The sequence below is a fragment of the Puma concolor genome, chromosome D3, assembly GCF_028749965.1.
Source record: "Puma concolor isolate L17-30 chromosome D3, mPumCon1.1.hap2, whole genome shotgun sequence".
NCBI classification, from domain to species: domain Eukaryota; kingdom Metazoa; phylum Chordata; class Mammalia; order Carnivora; family Felidae; genus Puma; species Puma concolor.
The window spans coordinates 28,921,805-28,944,763 of record NC_141678.1 but is presented as its reverse complement, the minus strand read 5'-3'; the positions used below and the strand labels follow the sequence as shown (position 1 = coordinate 28,944,763).

General features: G+C 56.0%; 1 protein-coding gene across 6 annotated transcripts; it reads left to right on the top strand.

Moving 5' to 3' along the window:
• LOC112870190 (sphingomyelin phosphodiesterase 4) lies at positions 1 to 22,733 on the top strand. 6 transcript variants are annotated; one of them, XM_025933284.2, is made up of 20 exons: positions 1 to 161; positions 2,427 to 2,510; positions 3,968 to 4,054; positions 4,912 to 5,054; positions 5,208 to 5,283; positions 5,876 to 5,984; positions 6,093 to 6,145; positions 6,659 to 6,810; positions 8,722 to 8,854; positions 10,407 to 10,478; positions 13,755 to 13,841; positions 16,404 to 16,549; positions 17,337 to 17,427; positions 18,074 to 18,174; positions 18,771 to 18,934; positions 19,431 to 19,636; positions 20,220 to 20,453; positions 20,676 to 20,807; positions 21,004 to 21,132; positions 21,247 to 22,733. In XM_025933284.2, exons 1-20 carry the CDS (start codon positions 87 to 89, stop codon positions 21,574 to 21,576), a joined length of 2,604 nt encoding a protein of 867 aa, XP_025789069.2. In that variant the 5' UTR covers positions 1 to 86; the 3' UTR covers positions 21,577 to 22,733. The 6 variants fall into 6 exon arrangements, with proteins under 6 accessions (XP_025789069.2, XP_086538431.1, XP_086538429.1 ...); XM_086682303.1 differs by lacking the exon at positions 1 to 161 and adding an exon at positions 242 to 400; XM_086682306.1 differs by lacking the exon at positions 1 to 161 and adding an exon at positions 446 to 749.
• Positions 22,734 to 22,959: the final 226 nt, after the last annotated feature.

The following is a 22,959-nucleotide window of genomic DNA, read 5'->3' as shown; positions in this document are numbered from 1 at the left end:
GCACGCGCCCTTTGAGGTAACTGCTCGCCGAGGTAGCGGTGCGTTTCCCGCCAGGCCAGGGGAGGCGTGACGCCAAGCGCAGCTTGATGACGACATTTCGGCGCCGGGTAGCCGAATGGCGGTCTCCGTCCCTTAGGCGGGCGACTTTATGGGTCCCACAGGTGAGTGGTTGGGGCCGCGTGCGGGACGGCCCCCGCGTTCCGCCCCCCCCCCCTTCCGGACCTCCGCCTAAGTCATTTCCGTTTCTACGCGAGCCGCAGGCCTTAGGCCCGGCGCCGGTAGCTCTGCCCCCGGCCGGGCGGGCAGGCTGGGAAGCCAAGGGCTCGGCTGTGCGCTCATGCCGTCTTCGTGGGCTGCGCACTCGTGCCACCTTCTCGCGCGCCTCGCACACCCGGTCCTGGTGGGTGCTTGGTTAACGTTCGTTGACGGGTTGGCGGAAGGGAGAGATTCAAGTTAAAGTTGAGCCTTGGGCTCCACAGGCTGTGTGGGAGGAAGAGCCGGGTGTGGCTTCTCGCCTGACTCTTCCTCCCTGTGTGGACCGACCTTTGTGAGCCTCAGTTTCGTCTTCTGTAATATGGAGCTCCCATGCTCACTTAACAGCATACTTGTGAGCATACTCTGGGAACATACTCTGCTTCTCAGAGCGCAACCAAAGGGAGGCCTTGGCAGTAGTGTGATTTGCTTGGCATGACTGGCGATGCCTCTCTGAGAAGAAACCCCAACAGGATCCGAAGCAGCCATTGAAGCAAGTGGGTGTAAAGTGGCGGATGAAGGGAACACTTGGTACACAGCGGAGAACGGTGTGATGGACGAGCCAGGCTGTGGCAGCGTTAGAGAACAGGGCAGACGAGACACTGCCCTCTCTTGGAAATACTCCTTGTTTTGGTGCCTCTGGGCCTCAGTTCTTAAGCTGCTGCCTATGCAGGCTTCGTCTAAGAAGGAGGTGCTTCCACCTCATCGTCTCTAAAGCTCTGCCCTTTGCAAACAGGCCAAGATTTTACGCTGCTTTGATCCTTCTGCTTTGGTCATCTTAATCAGTGTTCTCCTGGCCACTTGGTTCAGGAGCAAAGTGTTTACATTTTCCCTGAAACCGAATTTGATAGCGGGTGCCTGGATGGCTCGGTTGGGCTTGATGGATTGATCACTCGTGGTTTTGGCTCTGGTCACGGTCTTGCTGTTCATGGGTTCAAGTGCAGAGCTTGCTTGGGATTCTCTCTCTCTGCCCCTCCTCTGCTCATGTGCTCTCTCTAAATAAATAAATAACCATTTAAAAAAGACACCTGAATTTGATAGCTAATATCAAGAATTGAAGAAAACCTGGAAGATGCTTATATTGCCAAGAAGCAGAGATGCACATCTCCCCTCAACTCCACTGCCTCACAGCCTCCTTGCATCTAGTCTTTCTCCATCCACATACACTTTCATTTGCCACCTCAGCACCTTTACTCTTGCTGTGGGCACAGCTGTGCCAGGAAAGCCATCATCAGTGGGACTCGGCAGGCTCCCTTCCTGTTCAAGTCTGGATATTTTCCGTTTCTGACCTGGATGGTCAGAGAAGGGAATCTAAAGAGTTGCTCCTGATTTTCTGATGGCTTGTTCGAAAGCTTCCTCCAGCTTGCTCATCCCCTCCATTCATCCTCATAGAGCACAGGTGACATTCGGGAGATTCACCCACCTGTCTCTGTGGGAGATGTGTTAGGAGATGAGTATATTAGAGTCTTGGCTCTGCTGAGTGAGGGCAAGTGAGTTACCTCCTCTCTGCTGCTAGTTCTTTATCTGTATTGGCCCAGCAGATTGTCGTGAGGAAGTAGAGTCTGTTCTTGCTTAACAAACTTAGCAGCTTAAGACTGCGTCCATTTATTATCTCGCAGTTCTATAGTCAAGTCCAGGAGGGCTTGGCTGGATTCTCTGCTTAGGATATCACAAGACTGAAATCAAGGTGTTGGTTGGCTTTGCTGTTACCTAGAGGCTCTCAGGAAAAATCTTTCCAAGCTTCTTCGAGTTGCTGGCAGAATCCACTTCCTTCGGGCTGCAGAACTAAGGTCCCCATTTCCTTACTGGCTGGCAATGGGAACTGCTCCATATCTTAGGGTCCGCCCACTTGAGACTTCAATTGTATCTGCAGAATTCCTTCACAGGACCTGCATGAGCATTTGGTTGAATCGTGGAGGGCTATCTTTAAAATTCTGCCTACCACTGAGTATTAAATGAGGAAATACGTGGAGGGTCCTTAGAACCAGGCGTGCCACACAGCAAGTGCTGTACAAGCTTTACAGATTCGCCACTGCGAACTCGGCTCTGAAGCTGGCCACCACGTACTGCATCAGCACAGCGTTTTTGTAAAACGTGAAACTTGGCAGCACAGGCTGTGCTGTAGTATAGTGTCGTGTGGCAGATGTTGAGATTTCGCCTTGGTTTTTTCACAGTGGTTTCCTAAGGTGGCCGTTTTCAACGTTCCCCGGGAGGCTGCTATGGCGTTCCCTCACCTGCAGCAGCCCAGCTTCCTCCTGGTAAGTGTCAGTTGCCGGCGTGAGGGTCAGTGAGATGATGGTTCTACAGCTGAGGGACTTGAGAGTCCTATCCACTGACTTGAACTTTGCACTGGTGGTTTTCTGAGGGGCATGTGAGGAAAAGAACGTTGGACTTGGGATTAGAATCCTTAGACCTGGCTCTGCCCCCTAATGGTGTAGGACCTTGGGTTTACTCAACCTCTGAGCCCTGTTTTTCTTATCTACAAGAGGAGCTTCTTACCTACAAGATAAGTTGATTCACATGCCATTTTTACTGCTTCCTGAGGTCTGGGGAGGAGCACGGGAAAGGACATACATCAGAATTTTCATGTCTTGTAAACCTTTACACATTTATGGGATATTCTAATAATCGTACTGTCATCCCTGGACAATGGAGGGGCAGGGACCCTGCTGTGCTGGGGGCAACCAGGACTGTACTCTAAGTATTAAACGTGACACCAAGAAGTTAGGTGTGAGGCAGATATCAGTGGTGAGGATTCCTAATTTCAGGTCCCAGAAGATACTTCTCGTAAACATTTATTCAGAAGGACATCCTTCCATGGTGCACCCTCTAGAGCCAACAGATGCAGTGCCTCTGGCATCGAGTGGGTAGAGACCAGGCATGCTGCTAACCTACCCACCCTCCGTGGCTGCAACAGGCCAGGTTTCCACCTCTGACTGAGACACCACCTTCATTTAGAGGTGGCTAAGGCCTTAGGTATCCTTGGGCAAAGCCCCCTTGGTTCACATTCCGATATTTTCTCCTGATCTTAATCCATACCCCATGACCTTGGGTAGATTTCCTTCATTCTTGTCCTGAATTTCCTAGCCTGTCCATCACCTTCATGATTAGTGTCAACATTTGGTTAAAGCTATCTATCATTTCTCACCTGCGTGCCTCGTTTCTTAAGATAGTGAGTTTAGTTGGTTTGTTACCTACTGAATAAAGGGTAGCTTGGTTAAGAGGCCTTCTGTCACTCTCATTTTGCTGGGCATCCTCACTGATGATCACAGTGGGGTCATCACAGGGGGTCGTCACATGGGAAATTTCCAGTTCACGTGTATACACTCAGTGAGTACCCTGTGGTCTCTGAGGGGTGTCCTACGCATAAGCATCCTCTTCTGGTTGTGGGACTGACCCTGGAGCTGACCCCCTGCTTATGGATTGTGTGGAAGTCACCTCGGTCATGCAAATGTGCAGTTCTCTGCTATAAGTGGGGATGCCTGACAGAGGGTGCAGGGAAGAAGCCTGAGAGCTGGCGATGTGGAGAGCCAAGGCGTCTCCTAGTCGTGTCCTTTAGGCCACTGACACAGGCACGAGGTGCCGGGGAACCAGGCCGGTGGTATGTCTGACTCCTACCTATCATTTGGATTTCTGTTTTGATTCGAGCCAGGATAACCGCAAAAGCCACCAAGTGAATATGCTCATGATCTTTTTGGTTTGTTCTATCTTCTAGGCTAGCCTGAAAGCTGATTCTGTAAATAAGCCTTTTGCACAGCGGTGCCAAGACTTGGTTAAAGTCATTGAGGATTTTCCAGCAAAGGTACAGCTGTGCTAGCATCTCCTTGGGGCATGTCTCATACTCGTTGAAAAACATTTTTTTTTAAGTTTGTTTATTTATTTATTTTGAGAGAGAGAGAGAGAGGGAGACAGAAAGAATATCCCAAGCAGACTCTGTGCTGTCCAGGCAGAGCCCTGTGCAGGGCTTGATCCTGTGAACTGTGAGATCATGACCTGAGTGGAAATCAAGAGCCAGATGCCTAACCGACTGAGCCACCAGGCGCCCCTGAAAAATGTTCTTATATAAGCCCCTGATTCCTACCTCTGAGCATTGCCCTGGACAGAGGCTTGACCCAGTATTGTAACTGTCGCGTGTATGGACACATTTAAACATGTCAGCATGTAGGCCAGGGGTTCTCAGCCACAGGTGCTTCTGTCCTGCATGGGATACTTAGCACCGTCTGGAGACATTTTTGGTTGTCACACAGGGGAGGGTGCTACTGGCATCAAGTGGGTAGGGACCAAGTGTGCTAGTAAGTATCCCAAATGCACAGGACAATCCCCGCCCCAACAAGGAAGCATCCAGCTCAAAAAGATTGAGAAACCCTGATGAAAATACTGAAAAGATAACATTTAAATCACACCCAGAATTATCAAATAGTAGTGTAAGCCCAGGCAGCTGGCCTGGACAAGGATTCTCACCGATGATCAGAGGAATGTCATCAGGGGTGGTCAGTGACTCCAGAAATTTCCAGTTCATGTGTACACACTCCATGAACAAGGTGGGCAGTTTGTGGCACGGGGCTGGACTGGGTGGGAGGCTCACGTGGCATGGAGCCCGGCAGTGGGCACCGGTCCTCAGCAAGCCTGCCCGCAGCCTCCCCTGCACACCCATTTCAGGAGCTGCACGCCATCTTCCCGTGGCTGGTAGAGAGCATTTTCGGCAGCCTGGACGGTGTCCTCGTTGGCTGGAACCTCCGCTGCTTACAGGGGCGAGTGAGCCCTGTGGAGTACAGCATTGCAATGGAGTTTCTAGACCCCGGGTAGGTAGGTTTGTCACCCGAGAGGGGCCGGATGTTTCCTCATGGTGATCCCATTCTTGAAGCACTGAATTTCTCAAAACTCAGAAAAAACCGTCAAAGCAAGATGGTTTGCAGTTCGTTGCCCTGTTTTTGTTGTTTTAATTTCATCTCCAGTGGCCCAATGATGAAGTTGGTTTATAAGCTCCAGGCCGAAGACTATAAGTTTGACTTTCCGGTTTCCTACCTGCCTGTAAGTAAGCCGTGGGGTGAGAGCCGTGCTCGGTCAGAGCACCCTGCACAGCGGCTGCGGCCGTGGGGGAGGCGGGCAGGGCTTGAGGGGCTGCGGCAGTGGGCACGGCACCATGGTGTCTGCTCGGGGCCCAGGGGGCGTGGCACATAGAACTTCAGTGGCTACTTTTTTTAAAGATCATTCCAAACTCTGCCCATGGGGAAGGCGCCACACTCCTGGTTTGTACCTGGCTGAGTGGCAGGCAGGGCCATGTGACCAGTTGCTGTTTTTCTGAGTCTCCGGTCCAGGGGGCAGAATTAAGGGATGACTTGTTCAGGGGGTTTGAGGAGCAAAGAAGACGGGGAACATCAAGTGCTTGACAAGGCTCAGAAACTCAAACAGCTGCTGCCCTTGCTGTTTGCGGGTGTTCCTGAGGATGGCGTGAACAATTCTGAGTGGAGGCCCTCTTGCTCTGGTGCTACCCAGAGGACGGCACCACTCCCCCAGGCAGGGTCTGAGTGCCTGTGGCCTCCACCGCACCCCTCCCAAAGGCTGCGCTGCATGGGGCGCCCTGCCAGAGCCTGTCCACAAGCCCAACACGCTCTCTCCGCAGGGCCCCGTGAAGGCATCCATCCAGGAGCGCGTGCTCCCCGACAGCCCCCTGTACCACAACAAGGTCCAGTTCCCCCCGACGGGGGGCCTCGGCCTGAACCTGGCCCTCAGTATCCTTTGTCAGTCCCCCAGGGGTGGGGAGGCCATGGGTGGCCAAGACGTAATGCTGAGGGGGGTCCAACAACCCCTGCCTGTTTGCCCCCTGACACTGCCGTCAGATCCGTTCGAGTACTACATGTTCTTCTTTGCGTTGAGCCTCATCACTCAAAAGGTACGAAAGGGATGCCCCTAAGCAGCTCTTTACCAAAGCCCCCATGAAGGGTGAGGGCTGTGGCCTAGGACTTTCTTTCTCTTCCGTCTCCACCTCATTTCTCCAGCTCCTCCTTTGCATCCTCCTCCAGCCTTCGCCCTTCAGGCCATTCTCACTTAGTGAGGATGACAGGCTGGTGGGCGGATTTGACAGGTCATGTGGGGTGACCCGATGCCTCGAGTGGTAGTCGGGAAGGCTTCCCACAGGAAGTGCTTACTGGGCATGGGCGCAGGGCAGAGGTGCCCGGGAAGTTTGCTGTACGTCATCTTCCCATGTGCCGAGAAGGACTGTGGGGTCTAGCCCCCTGTGGTGGGAACTTTGCTCCTGGCACTGCCCAAGGTGCTTGTGTTCGGGCCCTTGGGATATGGCCCATGTCCCAGGGCTCATGTGCAGTGATTTGAGCCCTGCAGTTGCTGGGGTTAGCAGCCAGGGTGGCACCCAGAGCTACACACCAATGCAGATTTGCTTTTCCAGCCACTCCCTGGGACTCTCCACATACGAACTTCAGACTGTGCCTATTTCATCCTCGTGGACAGATACCTGTCATGGTTCCTGCCCACAGAAGGCAGTGTGCTCCCCGCACTCTCCTCCAGTCCTGGGGGGCCCAACCCCTCACCCGCTCCCAGGTAAGGCTCTCTGGTTGCCCTGGCCCTTGGCCTGGAGTGGCCCAGTCCTGTGGCTAGCCTTTAAGGCCTGGTTCTTCCATGAGGGGGTGGTCTGGTCAGCGGGCATTGCTCATAGGGACAGTAGTGCCACTCTTTGTTCATGGTGTCCCAACTTTTCTTATGCCTGAGATCTCAACCCCAGCTGCCCTAGCACAGACTGGAGAGGAGGGTAAAGGAGGACATCTGTGTGGGTTTTCAGTGATTAGGTCCTGTGGCCACAAGGACGAGGGCTGGCTTTGGTCTGGGAGTGGGCTGGGTTCTGCCCACAGCAGCCCTCCCCACATGTGCATCCAAGCCCCACACTGAAGCGGTGTGTTGCCAGGGCTGACTGATGGCACTAGGCAGGTGGTGCTGGAGAGAAAGGGGCTGTGGGCAGGCCACAGCAGGGCTGACATGTGGAGGAATAAGAACAGGAAGAATGTGTGTAGGCTGCAGGACCAGGTCTTGGCCTGAGCCAGAGGCCCTGGGGCAAAAAGCCTTTCGTGCCAGTCCAAGGCTGGGCTGTGGCTAGACCGTGCAGGACGGGAGTGTACAGCCAGCCTCAACTCGAGGGTGAACTGAGGCCTTGGCGGGGTGCATTTAGCCAGTGGCTCATTGGCCGCCTCTCCCCAGGAGACGCTCCTGACCTGGGAGCTGCCAGCTGTGCTCCTCACCCTCCTCAGTCTTGCTGGTGTGCCTTCTTCCCTGGGAGGCAGGTTCAGGCCCACCCCACATCTGCTGACATGTGCCGTGCTGTGACCCAGACCTCACATGTGTGCACAGATGTGCCCAAGGAGGGGAGATTGAAAAGAGGAGGTGGGGGCACGGAGGTGGGGAGAGGCTGCTCCGGCATCAGTAATGCTGCGGCCAAGAAGGACCAGGGCTGGCCAGGTTCACACCCTCTCAGAGGCAGGTTTCTCTGGGCCCGATTTTGTTGGCTTGTTTTAACATAGAATTTCAGACTTCTAGAAAACTTGCCACGATAACAAAAAACTTTCATAAGTCCTTCACCTACGTTTCTGAATCATTTCATCCTTTATCTGTATGTGTTTTTCCTGGGCCATTTGAGTAAGTTATAAATGCAATGCCTGTTCCCTCTTAATGTCTTGGAGTGTATTTCCTAAGAGCCAGTGCATTCTCCTACACAGCCTCCTGCACTTCTATCCAAGTCAGGGAATTAATATTGCTACCCGGCTGCCATCTAATCCTCAAACCCCATTCGGGCTGCACTGTCTACCCCACTAATGTTTGCCACCTGGCTGGGATCTGGGGGAGGGTCACTCTCTGTGTGTGGTTGGCTCTGGTCCCCCTCCAGTCTGGAACACTCTCTCAGTCTTTCCCTGGTTCCTGACCTCAACACCTTTGAAGCGTGCAGCCTGGAGGTGTGCAGAATGCCCTTATCTTAAGTTCTCTGGTATTTCCTAGTGATTAGACCCAGCAGCCCGTGGAGTCTGTGTGCTTGCAACATTGTCTTGTTCGCTGGGCCAAGGGGGTGTTGGCCAGGTTTTCCTACCATAAAATTAAATGGGTCCTTTGTGCCTAAATTAATTAACAAAAGGGATTTGTTGGGAAGATCTACTGAGACTCTGTAATTATCAGTGGCGTTCGTGTCCCTTGACGATCGTCAGCCAAATCAGTTATTAATTGGTTGGTTGCCAGAGGATAGCTGTCTGGTTTCATCCTATAGTTATCAGTGGGCATTCTGTGGTAGGAAAGACTTTTCTTCCTGTCTGTTGATTGTGTGTATCGATATGGATTTGTATGGATTTGGGGGTCGTTCTATGATTCAACAAGTGGTAATGGTTACTGTTGCCAGTGATGTTGATGTTGAGATTGCCCCTGGTTGTGCCAGCAGGATCCCCTAACGAAGGCCTTTTCCTGTGTCTCCCTCAGAACACCAACCATGCCCTTCGCTTCTTATGGCCTCCACCACACCAGCCTCCTAAAGCGACACATCTCTCATCAGACATCTGTGAATGCAGACCCTGCCTCCCATGAGATCTGGAGGTCAGAAACTCTGCTTCAGGTGAGCGCGAGGAGGCTCTTCTCATCTTCTGTTTCAAAATAAACTGCCTGGCCACCTTCCACCCCCAGGGGCAGAGGCCTAAAGACTGTCCTCAGCCTGAAAGTGGCTCTGAATTGTTGGTGTTCTCCTGCTGTGGCGTGTGGGAATCAGACTAGAAGAAACGTGCCCATGTGTCTAACCTGTATGTCATTGGTAGTATTTTTCATCCCAGCGTCCCCTTTCCAAAGACTTTTGTCTTTCTCGTGGTAATATGAGCGCTGCTCAGTTTCCATTGGATCCGTGTAAAAGCTTTCCCCACCTTCGACATTTTCAACCTGTTCCCACGTTGCTGGAGATGTTTCCTGTGATCACCATCATTTGGATATTAAACCCCTGCCCCAGTAGCGTTTTTGTTGTTGTTGTTTGGTTTTGTTTGTTTGCTTTATTTTAGGGAGAGAGCGCATGCACACGAGCAGGGGAAAGGGGCAGAGGGGGCGCAAGAGAGAATCTTAAGCAGGCCCCATTCTCAGCGCAGAGCCTGACACAGGGCTTGATCTCATGATTCGTGAGATCATGACCTGAGCCGAAATCAAGAGTCCAGTGCTTAACCAACTGAGCCACACAGGTGCCCCAGAGTTCAATAATGTTCTGTCATGTGGATATTCCCCTTTGTGTGTTTCTGTTCATCTATGGATGGCCACTTGGGTTGTTAGCACATTTTAGCTATTGTGAATAGCTGTTTCTACATGGATGTACAGATATCTCTTAGAGACTCTGATTTCGGTTCTTTGGGGTATATACCCTGAAGGGGAATTGCTGGGTCATACGATAGTTCTATTTAATACTTTAAGGAGCCGCCATCCCATTCTCCACAGGGGCTGTACCATTTTATATTCCTGTCAGCGGTGCACGACCTTACCAATGCCCATCATTTTCTATCTTTTAGTATAGCCATCCTCATGGATGTGAGGTGGTGTCTCCCTGTGGTTTTGATTTGCACCTCCCTCATGGTTGATGATTTGAGTATCTATTCATGTCCTTATCGGCCATTGGTACGTCTTTGGCGAAATGTCTGTTCAAGTCCTTTGCCCGTTTTTTAATTGAGTGGCTTTATTTTTTTGTGGTTGAGTTTTAGGAGTTGTCTTTCTATCCTGGGTATCCGTTCTTTATCACATACACGATTTGTAAATACTTTCCCCCATCCTGTGGGTGACCTTTGTCTGTGGATAATGTCTTCTGACGTGCAAAATATTTTTGAATTTTCATCAAGTCCAATTTGTCTGGTTTCTTTTGTTGCCTGTGCTTTTAGAGCTAGAAATCATAGCCCCAGTCCAGTGTCCTGAAGCTTTCTGCCCACAGTTTTTGCTAAGAGTTTTAAGTCTTAGCTCTTACATGTATGCCTTTCATCCATTCTGAGTTATTTATTATTCATGGTGTGAAGTAAAGGTCCAGCTTTATTCTTTTGCATGTAGATACCCAGTTTTCCCAACACCGTTGGTTGAAAAGAACTGCCCCTGGAATGGCTGTGATACCTAAGATGGAAACCATTTGACCATCCAGTGCTCTCTTGCAGGTTTTTGTTGAAATGTGGCTTCATCATTATTCCTTGGAGATGTACCAAAAAATGCAGTCCCCTCACGCCAAGGTAGGTTGCCACACTTTTTCATCCCCTCTGCTCTGGCCCTGGTGTGCCTGGTCCACCTGCTGCTTCTTGTCCTTGATCTCAGCTCGTTGTCAAGGGCTGGATGGTGGGAAGCAGAAACTCACCATCACCCCTTACTCTGATGCCGGACGGCAGGTGGGTTTCATTCTGGGGTGGGCTTGCACCCTGCGGGCTGCAGGCCTGTCCTCTCTGGGGTCCTCCCCATGCTATTTCCAGAGCCCCCTCCCTGGCAGCCGGAATGGCTGAGGTTGTGGTGCTCGTGCTCTGGGGCCAGGAGAGCTGCGGATGCCTCTGGGAGTCACATCCGGGCCTGTTCCCTCTGCTATCACAGCGTCTCCTGCTTTCCCGCTGAGGTGGCACCCGGCCGACTTCGCTCACCTTGGTGCCCGTACTGCCTTCCACCTCCTCCAGAGCATTGGCAGGCAGCCCTTTCTGCAGTGGGTGGGATCTGATGCCTCCCTGCATGCAGCCTGGCCTGTCTCCTCCTCTTTTTCCCCTCTCTTCCCTCACAGGGCAGCATGCTCATTTGCAGAGGCGTGAAGGCAGCTGTGTCCCTGGAACGTTCCCAGGGCCGGCAGCCTACTGGACTCGTCAGAGTACAACAGCTCTGTTCGCCTCTTATTAGGCAGGGTGGGCACCTAGGTTCACGCTCCATGAAACCGCCTGAAACGTGTGAACTGGGGCCTGTAACCAACTGTGTGATCTGTGGCTTCTGTGCACTTCTGTGTTTGCTCCTCAGACTTTGCTTTTGTCAACGCCAGACAGAATTCTTGAGAGATTCCTTACGACTTAACACTCTGTAGGCTAAAATTCACGAGGGTGGCCTGTGACCTTCCCTCTGTGATTCCAGCAAGTGGTGGTGGTTCTGCAAAGTGTTGGCAACCAGTTCTGCTTCTCTGCTGCCCTTCTGAGTACCCATTTGGGGAGCAGCCCCCAACCACTGCTCTCTTAAAGTGCAGAGTGACCCAAATCTCTGTCCTTGACATCACAGGGAACAGAGGGAAAGCCAGAACTCTGTCTTGGGCCTCTCGCGTTACTAAGTGCTTGCACTGCCATTGCTGCTTCCACAGTGGACTGGCTGCATGTTCCTGGCTGGTGCACGGGGGTCAGGGGCCAGGCTTCCCCCTAGGGCCCTGGGGGCTCACTCAGCCCCTGTGCATGTGGCTTTTGCAGAGGCCGGGGCTGCTTTGCTGCATTGCCTTCCCATCTGCTCGTTCTGTCTTCTGAGCCAGGGGGAGCACATTCACTGTCATTTTTAGCAGATCTGCCAGTCACAGAGGTCCTCTAGGTTGTCTCCTGTGAGGATCCCGAGCCCTATACGAGGGAGGAGGGTGGGCCGTCCCTGCCGGAGCAGGGGAGCCTTCCCCTTCTTCCTCACGTTTGCTTCCTCTTGGCCAGACCACAGGGCGGGGGAGAGCTGCTCAGAATGACTGGTAGTCAGGGGGCGACTGGGAAGCCCCCACCAGGTACCCATTGAGGTGTTTAGTTGTGTTTTGTTTTGTTTTGTTTTGTTTTGTTTCCTATTTGTCTTTGCCTCCTATTGAGGCTGAAAGCAAAACCTAAGAAAACCTGGTGTGTGGGAAGGGGAGAAGGACAGCCATGGGGGTCTGCTTCACCTGAGGCTCCTTACCATTTACCCAGGCCTGTGCTGTACCGTTTGGAAATCCTAGCCTTGGGGTCAGTTTTCCTGATGTGAAAGATGCAGGAAACGCAGCTCTGAGAGGTCCCGTGGTGCTTCCATGCCTAGCCTGGGTCCGGAGTGTATGCTCGCTCCTTACAGCCCGGGCCTCTGCTCTGCCTCAGCTTACTGGGCAGGGAGGGCTTCAGGAGAGTCAGATGGTCGGTAGAGACCGCATATTCCCGCAGGACACTGTGGGGCCTGCACTGTGTTCCTGCAGGCTGGGCAGACCCCCCACAGGGGAACCATGTGCTCCCTGATTCCTCACTGAGAGCTGTCGCTGAGCCCGGGTCTGGCCCAGAGGAAGGCCATGAAGGGCAGACACCTCCTTGCTGTGCTGCTTCCTGCCCCTGCTCTGCGCGTCTGTGGCTGTGCCTGTCTCCTCGAGGTCTGGCACACGCATTCTGACCTCTCCCGTGTGAAGCATGGTACGCGGTGGGAGGCATGGCCCTCCCAGGGCAGGATGTGTGCCAGGGCCGGCTCTGGGTTGTGCTTGGCTAAAGGGGACTGCTTTAGCAGGCCTTGTCGCTGCAGCGGGGCAGGGCAGAGGTGGGGTAGGGGTGGACAGCTTAAGCCAGCTCTGCTGTCATCCCCCATGGCCCAGGCTGTCCCAGCCTCAGGGTTCCAGCTGCCTCTGGGTGTGTGCGGCCATGACCAGATTCTTGGGGCCCGTCGGGACTGATGGAGGGCTCTGTGTGTCTGGAGTTGGGGAGTCCTGGTGAGGTACGAGAGGTGGGTCTCCCAGGATTCGAACCCATGAGTGTTCACGTTACCTTTAACGATTTCGGGAATGTGGGGTGTGGAAGGTGTCAGGCCTGGTGAGCTAAACCTTGCTTGCCTCTGTGCCACCCTGGGAATCAGCCCCATTCAGGAGGGGTCGCTGATTGGATCTTTGACACCTAGGAACTGATCTCATCATATATCAGTTTGGTAACTTTCTTCTTGGGACAACACAGGGAAGTCCAATAAGTTCCAAATTTTTCTTTCTTGAGCAAAGAGGTCTCCATCTGGAACTAGCTCCTCAAAAATTTCTCTTCTGAGCCTCGGGGCCTTCAGGGCCTTGGTGGCCATCAGTGTGTCCCAGCAAGACTCCTGGGATCCTGGTGGGCTCCAGTGTGCACACGCTGCACACAGAGCATTCAGGGTTGGGGGAGGGCAGGACCCTCTGGAAGGAAAGTGAGTCAGGCTGACCTCAGGGAGCTGGAGAGAACTTCAGGCCCCAGAGACATAAAGGAGGCTGCCCAAGTGACCTTGAGGGTCTGTCTGTCCCTCTGCCTGGCAGGTGGAAGAGCACCCCTTGGGCCTGGCTCTAGTCTGCCCACCAGGAAGGGCTCCGTCTGGGCGGCTGAGAGGGTGGTGTCCCATTGGTCTGAGGCTGCTGGGCTGTGATTGTTTGGATTGTCACTGACGTGCTTTTGTTTTTGTTTTTGTTTTTGTTTTTTGTTTTCTCTCCTTACTTCTGGGCTCACTTTTGTCTTTCTCTCCCTGCTGTCCCCTCCCCGGTCTCTCCCCTCCTGTCCCCTGCCCTGTCCTCTGCCCTCCCTGCCTGTTCTTGGCTTCTCTGTTTTGTTGTCTCTCAGCTGGAGGTTCTGCACTACCGACTCAGTGTCTCCAGCGCCCTCCACAGCCCTGCCCAACCCAGCCTCCAGGCCCTCCACGCCTACCAAGTACTGGCCGCTCTCATATTGTTTTGTTTCACCCCTGCCCTGTGGTGTGAGCCATGGAGCGCATGGCAGTGCAGTGGTAAAGCGAGGGTCCGGCCGGGGGCCAACTGGGGTGATTCAGGCCAATTCCAAGCAGAGTGAGGCCAGTGTGTGTTGGGGATGGTGGCAGGCATCCGTCTTTAGCCTGGCTCAGCCCTCAGCTTGGTAGACTAGCCCGGGTTTGGGGTGTGGGGCCACCAGATCTGCCTGGCCAAGCCCCAAGCCAGTTGGAATGTGGTAGGCTCTTGGGAGTTGGTGACTTCTGTGCTTGCCCCTGGGTTGAGGGAGCGGAAACAGTGTGGCCTTCGCAGTGGCCTGACTCACCTGGCTTTGCGGGCCTGGTACCTAGGAACTGACTGAGCCCAGGGAAGCCCCAAGGCTCATGGTGGCATGGTCTGTCAATCCCAAGCCTGTGTGAGGCCAAGGGGCAGGGAGGACAAGGGCTTCGTCCCCTAGCCTGGAGAGGCTGTTGGCCCTTGAGCATGCTGGGGCCTGGCCTCTTATGGACTTTTGTGCTCCCACAGAGGTAGGCGAGAGCAAGAGAGGGCCTCACGGAGACTGGTCTGCTTTAGGCAGAGATGACCAGTGTGGAGGGATTTGAAGTCTTGAGGTCGGTAGATGGAGTGCAGGACTACAGGCTGTTTCAGGGCAGATGGAGTCTGGTAGTTCATGGATTCGTGAGATGAATGTCAGGAAGTTTGGGCAGAAAGCATGCATCTAGATCCCATGCTCGAGGCCAGGGGTCTGTCCAGTTCCCCCTCAGTGGGAGCACACCGCATTTAACCTGATATTTGAGCAGAAGATAAGAAATCACGTTTGCTGGGATGGGGCGGTGAGTGCGCACAGGGTTCCCACTCAGAAGCAGCAGCCACAGGGAAGAGGAAAGAGAATGATCCAGAAGGGCCAGCAGGGGCGGGTTTAGCACAGAAGTGGTACCACTCCAGCGTGTGTTGGGGAAGGGCTCACTTGGCCAAGAGCAGCATCCCTGGAGAAAAGTGCACAGCAGGAGGGGTAAGAGCCCTCCCCCCACCCACCATGGGAAGGGTTGCTGAGCTGAGAAGGGCTGGGCCCAGTGAGAAATGCCACTGGCTTTGGGAAAGTGTCCCTAACGGCCGTGCGGGTGGAGGAGGCCCACTTACAGCAGCGGTGGCTGGATTCCTGTGGGGATTTGGCTCTCGAGGGTCGGGGGTGGGGGGGGGGGGGGTGAGAAGGAAGGTTTGGCTTCTGTCCAGAGGGAAGATAGCCCAAGGAGCTTCCCGGTTCAGTGCAAATGCTCTGTCCTCCGCTAGGGAGATGGTGGGTGGGTCGGCGAGGGGCCAGGAATGAGAAAGGGGGAGGCTCCTGGGGGGAGTCACAGCCTGGCAACAGTGCCCTCTGATCCTCCGTTACTGTGAAAATATCTTACGTTTTTTTTGTTGTTCGAATGATGCAAGTTCAGCGCTTAAGCTTACAGATAAGCAGAAGAAAATCTCCTCCTGAAGCCCCGTAGCTTCCCCCGCAGTCTTATCGAGTCGTGTGGTGTGTTGCCTAGGCCTGTGGAGACAGATCCATGGCAAGGAGAGCGGAGAAGGCAGTGCCGCGGGCAGTGGTGGGGCTGTGACTGGGTGCCCGGGCTGTGCCAGGAGGCACGGCTTGTGCCAGCCTCAACGTTGCGCGGGATTTGGACTAGGCTGCCAAAAGCTCTATCGAGGTTGTGGGGGTCCCAGAGGCCTGGGGGGTGAGTGTGGGGAGAGGAGCGCGTCCGGGCACCCCAGAGCTGGGAGCCGGAGGCAGCGTATCCTGCCGGTGCCATCCTCTGCCACTCTGGAGACTCCATCCTGTATTCCGTCACAGAAGAGCCAGCAGACAGGCTTTCCCCTCGGGGCTGGGTCTTAAAGATCCTACCTGAACCTTGTGAATGAGAATTTCACCTGACAAGATAGAAAGCACTCTTGTCTTGTGCTGACGGCAGGGCTGTTAGCAATAGAGGAAGGGCCACCCTGCGCCAAGCCCCAGCTGGCTGTGTCCAGGACAGGAAGTGGATGGAAGGGTGAGGGTTACAGCAGGAGAAGGAATTTGGGAGTGTTTCTCCCTGAAAAAGGAAGCCATGGGCCCCAGCGAGCTGTCTTCATATACCTGGGAGGCAGGCAGGAGACCCTGAGTCCGGATCCAGGGTGGGATACTGGCCTGCCTTGCCCCCTGCTCCTCCTCTGGCTGGCCAGGAGTTGGGGGGGACCCCTGAGGACTTGGCCGGGCAGCAATGACCCGAGTCAGCCGCAGAGGGTGCAAGAAGCGGTTGGAAGCACACAGGGAAGCATTCAGGTCTGCTTTAGCAAAGCCGTCCCGCCCTGCCTTGCGTGCTCTTAGCGGGTCTCAGAGCTGGCATGCGAGGTCTATCTGCTGCGTGCCAGGCCCAGGGAGGGCCCTGTGGGTGGCCCACACATCCTGTCGGGGAGAAGTGGTCCTGGGCGGGACATACATGGCCAGGCCTGGGGGCCCCACCCTGGGACCAGTCTGGGTCCTGACACAGCTCCCCCTCAACCTCAGGAGTCGTTCACACCCACGGAGGAGCACGTGTTGGTGGTGCGCCTGCTGCTAAAGCATCTGCACGCCTTTTCCAACAGCCTGAAGCCTGAGCAGGTCTCTCCCTCCACCCACTCTCACGCCACCAGTCCCCTGGAGGAGTTCAAACGGTGGGTACAGGGCATGCACAGGCCTCCCGTGTCCCTGGCTGCCACTGCCTCCTACTGCACATACTTGTTGCCCACAGTAACCTATCCTTAGGGCATGGGGTCGGCCTGTGAGGCGTCTGCAGGGTGGGGCAGGTGGGAAATCACCTTGACCCCTCCTGGGTCTGTTTCCCGACGCCTCCTCTGGCTCCACAGGCGGGTGGGGGCTGCCTGGCTGCCACGGCCTTTCCTTCCAGGCCTGCCGTCTTCAGTAGAAAGAGCCAGGCTGGCCAGAAAGAGGCCCCATCTTGTTGCCCTGTCTTGTCCCCTCCTCCCCAGTGTGGGCAGAGTGGAAGATCTACATTGACCGCACTCAGAATGCCCAGGAAAGCCGATGGGCTGGGAGTGCCTTCACTGCAAAGTGGCTCATTTGTCATGGGAGGCTGAGCTCTGTGTTGCACCCTCCCCCTCCTCTTCCCCTCTGCTCCCCCAGTCCTTCTGTCAAAAGGGCCAGGACGGTGGCCTGACTCCTAGGCCAACTGGGGCCAGCAGAGCAGGTGACTTGTGTGTGGTGACCCAAGCAGAGGTGGTCACAGGAGCCATACTAGGTCAACCGCTTGTGTGCTGTGTGTCCTTGGGACATTCCCTAATCTCTCTGAACTTTGGTTTCTTTGTGAAAAATGGGGCCCAAAATAGGAGGCCTTGCCTTCAGGGGTGCCCAGTGTTCACCCCGGCAGAGCTGGCCCTTGGAACCGGGAGCCACTTGGCTCACCTATGAGGGGACCCTCTCCTCGCCTCCCCTCCCCTGCAGGGCCGCCGTCCCGAGGTTTGTCCAGCAGAAACTCTACCTTTTCCTGCAGCACTGCTTTGGCCACTGGCCCCTGGATGCGTCCTTCAGAGCCGTGAGTGTCAGCCCCATCTTGCTTTCTTTGTCTTTGCCCTCTGTGCCTGATGAGGGAGGTCCCGTGGGGCGGATGCAGGAAGGAATCAGCTATTGCCGCAGAGGGTCACATTGGTGGGTCACATTGTTCTGCCCATTTGAGTTTTCAGAGCCAACCCCCAGGTACAGAAAAGCTGTCTGCCCTGACCTGGAACCCAGTGGGTCCACGCTGGGTAGGTTCCCAGCCCCACTGAGCCTCACAGGCTCCGCTCCCTCAGCTGGGGAAAGCACTCCTGTGTTCCACACGTTCCACACTCGCTTCCGAAGGGCTGGCACGAGGGTTACATATCCTGAGGGTTAAAACTAATGTAACGTTGTGTGTCAGCTATCTGCAGATTAAAAAAATCATTTTAATTAAAGATGAAAAAAGAAACATCATAGGGGATGCGGAGTTCCCTCCTGCTCCCTCTCGGAGTGGCGTGTGGGAAGAGAACGTGGTAACACCTCCAGGAGAACCGAAGCCCCACGGTTAGGATCACCCCCTCCTCACCTGAGCTGCCTGCCGGGAGCCGAGCTCCAGGCCACCCAAGGACCTGGACCAAAGCCCCAGCCCCACAGCCCAGCAGAATGCCAGCCTCCAGGCCCTCAGGGCACACGTGTCCCACCAGGTCCTGGAGATGTGGCTGAGCTACCTACAGCCCTGGAGGTATGCACCTGAGAAGCAGGCTCAGAGCAGCGACTGCCTGGCCCGGTGTGTGTCGGAGAGATGGTGAGCCCCGGCCCGTTGTCCTCCCTAGGGGGACCTGCTTCCAGGTGGGGCACAGGCCCCTCCCTCCTTGACTGTGCTTTGTTGTCTGGGCCCTGGGCTTGATCTCCCACAGAAACAGCTGGTGACTCCTCTGTGCTGTCCCCTTGCCGTTGACTGTCTCCCCTCAGATGTATGTTTGCACTCGCCCCCAAGCACCCCCCGACCCGTCTTCACTAGCGTTCTGCATAGCAGCCACCACCGCCTCCCCTCCCGCCCTCACGGCCAACCCCCCAGCCTCCGCCAGCGCCTCCTCTCCACGACTGCCTTCCTCGTGCTCCTTCTGGTGCCCGGGCCAGCCTCTGCTGCGGAGGCTTTGGCCCTCTCGGGAAGGGCCGCATCCTACAGAGGATTGCGCCGTCTATAGGAGGCCTAGGTCTTCCCTGCCTCCCTTGTGCCTCCTCCCTTGCCCCCACCCCTGGTCCCTCAGCCACGATGAGGTCGTGGCAGGGGAGAACCTGGAACCCAAGGAAGAGAGCGCTAGTGAAGCGGGGGCATAGACTGGTGTAGTCCTGCCTCCAGTGGGAGTTCTGGGCCCTGATGCACTGCCTGGTCCCCAGGGCACCCTTTGTGCAGGAGAATCTGCTGATGTACACCAAGCTTTTTGTGGGCTTCCTGAGCCGCGCGCTCCGCACCGACCTGGTCAGCCCCAAGAACGCGCTCATGGTATTCCGAGTGGCCAAAGTCTTTGCCCAGCCCAACCTGGCTGAAATGATCCAGAAAGGTAAGCCCTCAGCCAGAGGGAAGCAGCACTTAGAGAGGGACCCACGGACCCTGCATGTGCCTCACGGGCTCGCGGTGGGCTGGCAGAGGTGCCACGGGGACTCCTGGTGCACGGTGGCGGGGTGGACGTCGGAGCCTAGCGGCATCCTGCCTTCCCTGTGGCACGCGTGCCGGGCAGGAGCTGCGGGGGTGCTGGGCGGGGGAAGCAGAGCTCAGAGCTGTGTCTCCCTGGTGACTCTTGGTGGCATCAGAAAGCAGTCTTGGCCCGTGTCGTGTCTTAGATGGCTTTATCGGGTGTTAGCTTCTCTGGTTTTCTTTTGTGCATGTCGGCCTTCCTGTTGAGACTGGTGGGGGCTCCGGGAACATTAGGAGTTGGGCCCCTGTGCCACTCGGTCCCTATCCCTCGGAAGCCTCAGCGGCACCCAGGAAGCCAGCCAGCGGCTACTGGCTGTTTGGTGCCATGGAAGCTGAAGCCAGAGTCGGGTTCTGCTTTCCAGGGGAACAGCTGTTCCTGGAGCCAGAACTCGTCATCCCGCACCGCCAGCACCGACTCTTCACAGCTCCCACTTTCACCGGCAGCTTCCTGTCCTCGTGGCCCCCAGCCGTCACAGACGCCTCCTTCAAGGTGAAGAGCCACGTTTACAGCCTGGAGGGCCAGGACTGCAAGTACACCCCAATGTTTGGGCCCGAGGTCCGGACGCTGGTGAGTTGGGGCTCCCCCAGGCCACACGGCCGTCCCGAAGCCGTGGCAACAGCAGGGCCAGGGAGAGCACACGTGTTGTACGGAAGGAGGAAGGTTGGGTGTTGGTGGACGCTGCTGTACCTTGGCTTTTTTTCTTTTTTCAGTGCGGTCTACGTTTTTTCTGATGATAAAGGCAGCACTTGCTAGAAAGTTTTCACATTTAGAATATGGGCGTCCTGGGGGCGCCTGGTGGCTCAGTGAGTTCAGTGTCTGACTTTGGTTCAGGTCATGATCTCAGGGCTCCTGAGTTTGAGCCCCACATCGGACTCTGTGCTGACAACTGGAGCCTGGAGCCTGCTTTGGATTCTGTGTCTCCCTCTCTCTCTGCCCCTCCCCTGCTCACAGTCTGCCTCCGTGTCTCTCCAAAGGAAATACACACACACACGCACACACACACGTAGAATATGCACGTCTTAGTCTTGAAAGACCCTGGCCTCCTCCTGGCCTGCTGAGGGCCTCCAGGTCCGCCTGCCAGCCTGTTTGGTGGCTGGGTGGCGTGCGGTGGCACCACCCGAGCTGGCTGACCTGCCCCCATGCCCCGCAGGTCTTGCGCCTGGCTCAGCTCATCACGCAGGCCAAGCAGACTGCCAAGTCCATCTCTGACCAGTGCGGGGAGAGCACGGCCGGCCGCCCCTTTCTGTCGTGGCTGGGCTTCTGCTCCGCAGACACGAACGGCTCCTACGCAGCCAACGATCTGGACGAGATAGGGCAGGACAGTGTCCGCAAGACAGACGAGTACCTGGAGAAGGCCCTGGAGTACCTGTGCCAGATGTTCCGAGTACGAGCCGGGGGAGCTGTCCCCTTCCTGGCGTTCGGTCCCGCGGCCCTCATCCCCTGCCCAGCCCGTGGGAGATACAGCCCGTGCCCACGATGTCACGTCTGGGCCCCCTTGCTGTCGCCGTTAGAGGCCCAGGGGGGCCAGTCTCCTCCCTTCACCCCGAGAGTGAAGGCAGGTAGCAGGAAGCGGCACTGCCTCCTCACGGGGCTTCCTCCCTCACAGCTCAGCGAGGCTCAGCTCACCCAGCTCACGCTTGCCTTGCGGACGACTCAAGATGAGAATGGGAAGAAGCAGCTCCCAGACTGCGTCGTGGGGGAGGACGGGCTCATCCTCACGCCGCTGGGCCGGTACCAGGTAAGGGCCACACCCCGGAGGGCTCCGCTCTCCTGGCGGCGTGGCCGTGGCTCCTGCTGGCCGAGCCTCCGAGCCCTGTTGTCCCGGCAGGCCCGGCAGCGGAGACCGCACTTGTGAGGCGTCGCAGAGGTGCGTTCGCAGGGCTGCTCGCACGGCCCAGGTTTCACCCGGGGCTCGCCTCCTTTGCTGCTTCTAGATCATCAATGGGCTGCGAAGGTTTGACATCGAGTACCAGGGTGACTCAGAGCTGCAGCCCATCCGGAGCTATGAGATCGCCAGCCTGGTCCGCGTGCTCTTCCGGCTGTCCTCCGCCATCAACCGCAGGGTGAGTGCACGCGGGAGGGCCGCCCCCGCCTCTGGTCCTGCCACCCTCGGGGAGAGGCCGGGGCAGCGTGCGGCCCTGCCCGCGCCCACTCCCCGTGCCTCTGTCTCTGCCCAGTTTGCAGGCCCGATGGCAGCCCTGTGTTCCCGTGCCGACTTCCTCGGCAGCTTTTGTCGGTACCACCTCACGGAGCCCGGGCTGGCAGACAGGCACCTGCTGAGCCCGGTGGCACGAGGGTGTGCGGCCCGCCGTCCCCGGGGCCCTAGGCTCAGCCTGCGCTTCCTGGGCAGCTACCGGACGCTGCTCTCGCTGCTTCTGGCCTTCTTCGTGGCCTCCCTGTTCTGTATTGGGCCCCTCCCTTGCGCCCTGCTCCTCGTGCTGGGCTACCTCCTCTACGCTGTGGCCATGACGCTGCTCACCGAGCGCAGCAAGCTGCACCATCTCTGACCTCAGGCCGGGTGCCGATGCAGGGCCGCCAGCGAGAGGCCCACACAGCCTCTCCCTCGAGCCTGAGAGGCCACCTCCGGGCTAGGGGGCCACTTTCCTGCAGCCACGGAGCCATGCCACGCGTAAGAGGAGATGAAACCGGAAGGTTGTGGTCCAGGCTTGCCAAGGAAGGGAGTGACATCAAAGGGCCTGTTAGTGTCACAGGACGGTGCCGGACCCAGCCGCTCGGTCCTCCCTGCTTCCCTCAGCCACAGGCCCTGCAGTGAAATGGGCCTCCAGGCGTTTCTCCAACCTGACGCCCCAGGGTCTAGCTGTGTGAGGCCTGGGAGGCAGTGCTGCCCAGGAGGGGCTTCGCCATCCTTAAGGTTGGCAAGGTGGCGTGCCTCTCCTCTCCCTGCCGACAGCAGGACGGTCCCTCAGTGTCTGGTTCCAGAGAAGATTCCAAAACCCTAGAGGTTCCTGAGAAAGTTAGAGGATGGTTCTCTGATTCCTGACTTTAAACCTAGATTTTGCCATCGCATTTGGCAAAGTGAGGGTCACTCTTCACGCATTGCCAGCAATTCTGGGGCTGGGCCCTACAGCTCCACTTTCTAGAAGAAAAGATCCTCCAGGAGCACAGATGCTCAGTGGGCCAGTGCTTCACCTCTGGCTCCCTCCTGGCCCCCAAGCCATTAAGCACGTTGCTTGGTGGCAGCCCAGCGTCACTGCCTCATCCGGGACAGGCTCGCTTGTCCCATGGGCAGAGGGGATGTGGCTGGGCCATGGGAGTTGGGCATCGTCTGGTGCTGCAACCAAAGATGGTCAAAGGCATTGTTTGTACCTTCAGTAGAATCGAGTGCAAAGACACTAACTTTTTGATGACATTTGAATGTTCATACTACACAGCAATTTCATGTTCTCTGTCGAAAGTCATCCCCACAGGGTCTCGAGCACATGCATTCATCTTACAGGGGACGCACCAGAGAGAACATCTCAACGACGATTTTAAACCAAACCTTTGTTTTGGGTGTTTTGGGTTTTTTTAAGTTTCCAAACTAAATGTTGAGCTTTGTATTTTGATGTGAACTCAGAATAATGGCATTCTGGGGCCTGTGACCAAAAAACAAACCAAGTTTGTAACTGACCGCAGATCTGAATAAAGCAGTTTTTGCTCCCGAGTCTTGTGGTCCCAGGGCTCAGCCTCCAGCACGGTCGTCTGCACAGGTCTCCCAAACAGCTGGGGTTGGCAGAGACCACTGAGGGCACCATTGTCCTTCCCAGGGGGACGGTGGGTTTGTTTACAGCAGCAACAGACCAAGGCAGCCATAAACCCCTAAGTGGCCATGATGGGAGAGGGCAGGCCTCCGAGAGCTCTGGGAACCAGGCCCAGAGTTGGCCTCAGCC

Coding starts and splice junctions, on each gene's coding strand:
- LOC112870190 (XM_025933284.2), top strand. CDS start 87: ATGACGACATTTCGGCGCCGGGTAGCCGAATGGCGGTCTCCGTCCCTT. Junction 5,284..5,875: donor TTCCGGTTTCCTACCTGCCT/GTAAGTAAGCCG, acceptor CTCTCTCCGCAG/GGCCCCGTGAAGGCATCCAT. Junction 18,175..18,770: donor CGGTGTGTGTCGGAGAGATG/GTGAGCCCCGGC, acceptor CCTGGTCCCCAG/GGCACCCTTTGTGCAGGAGA.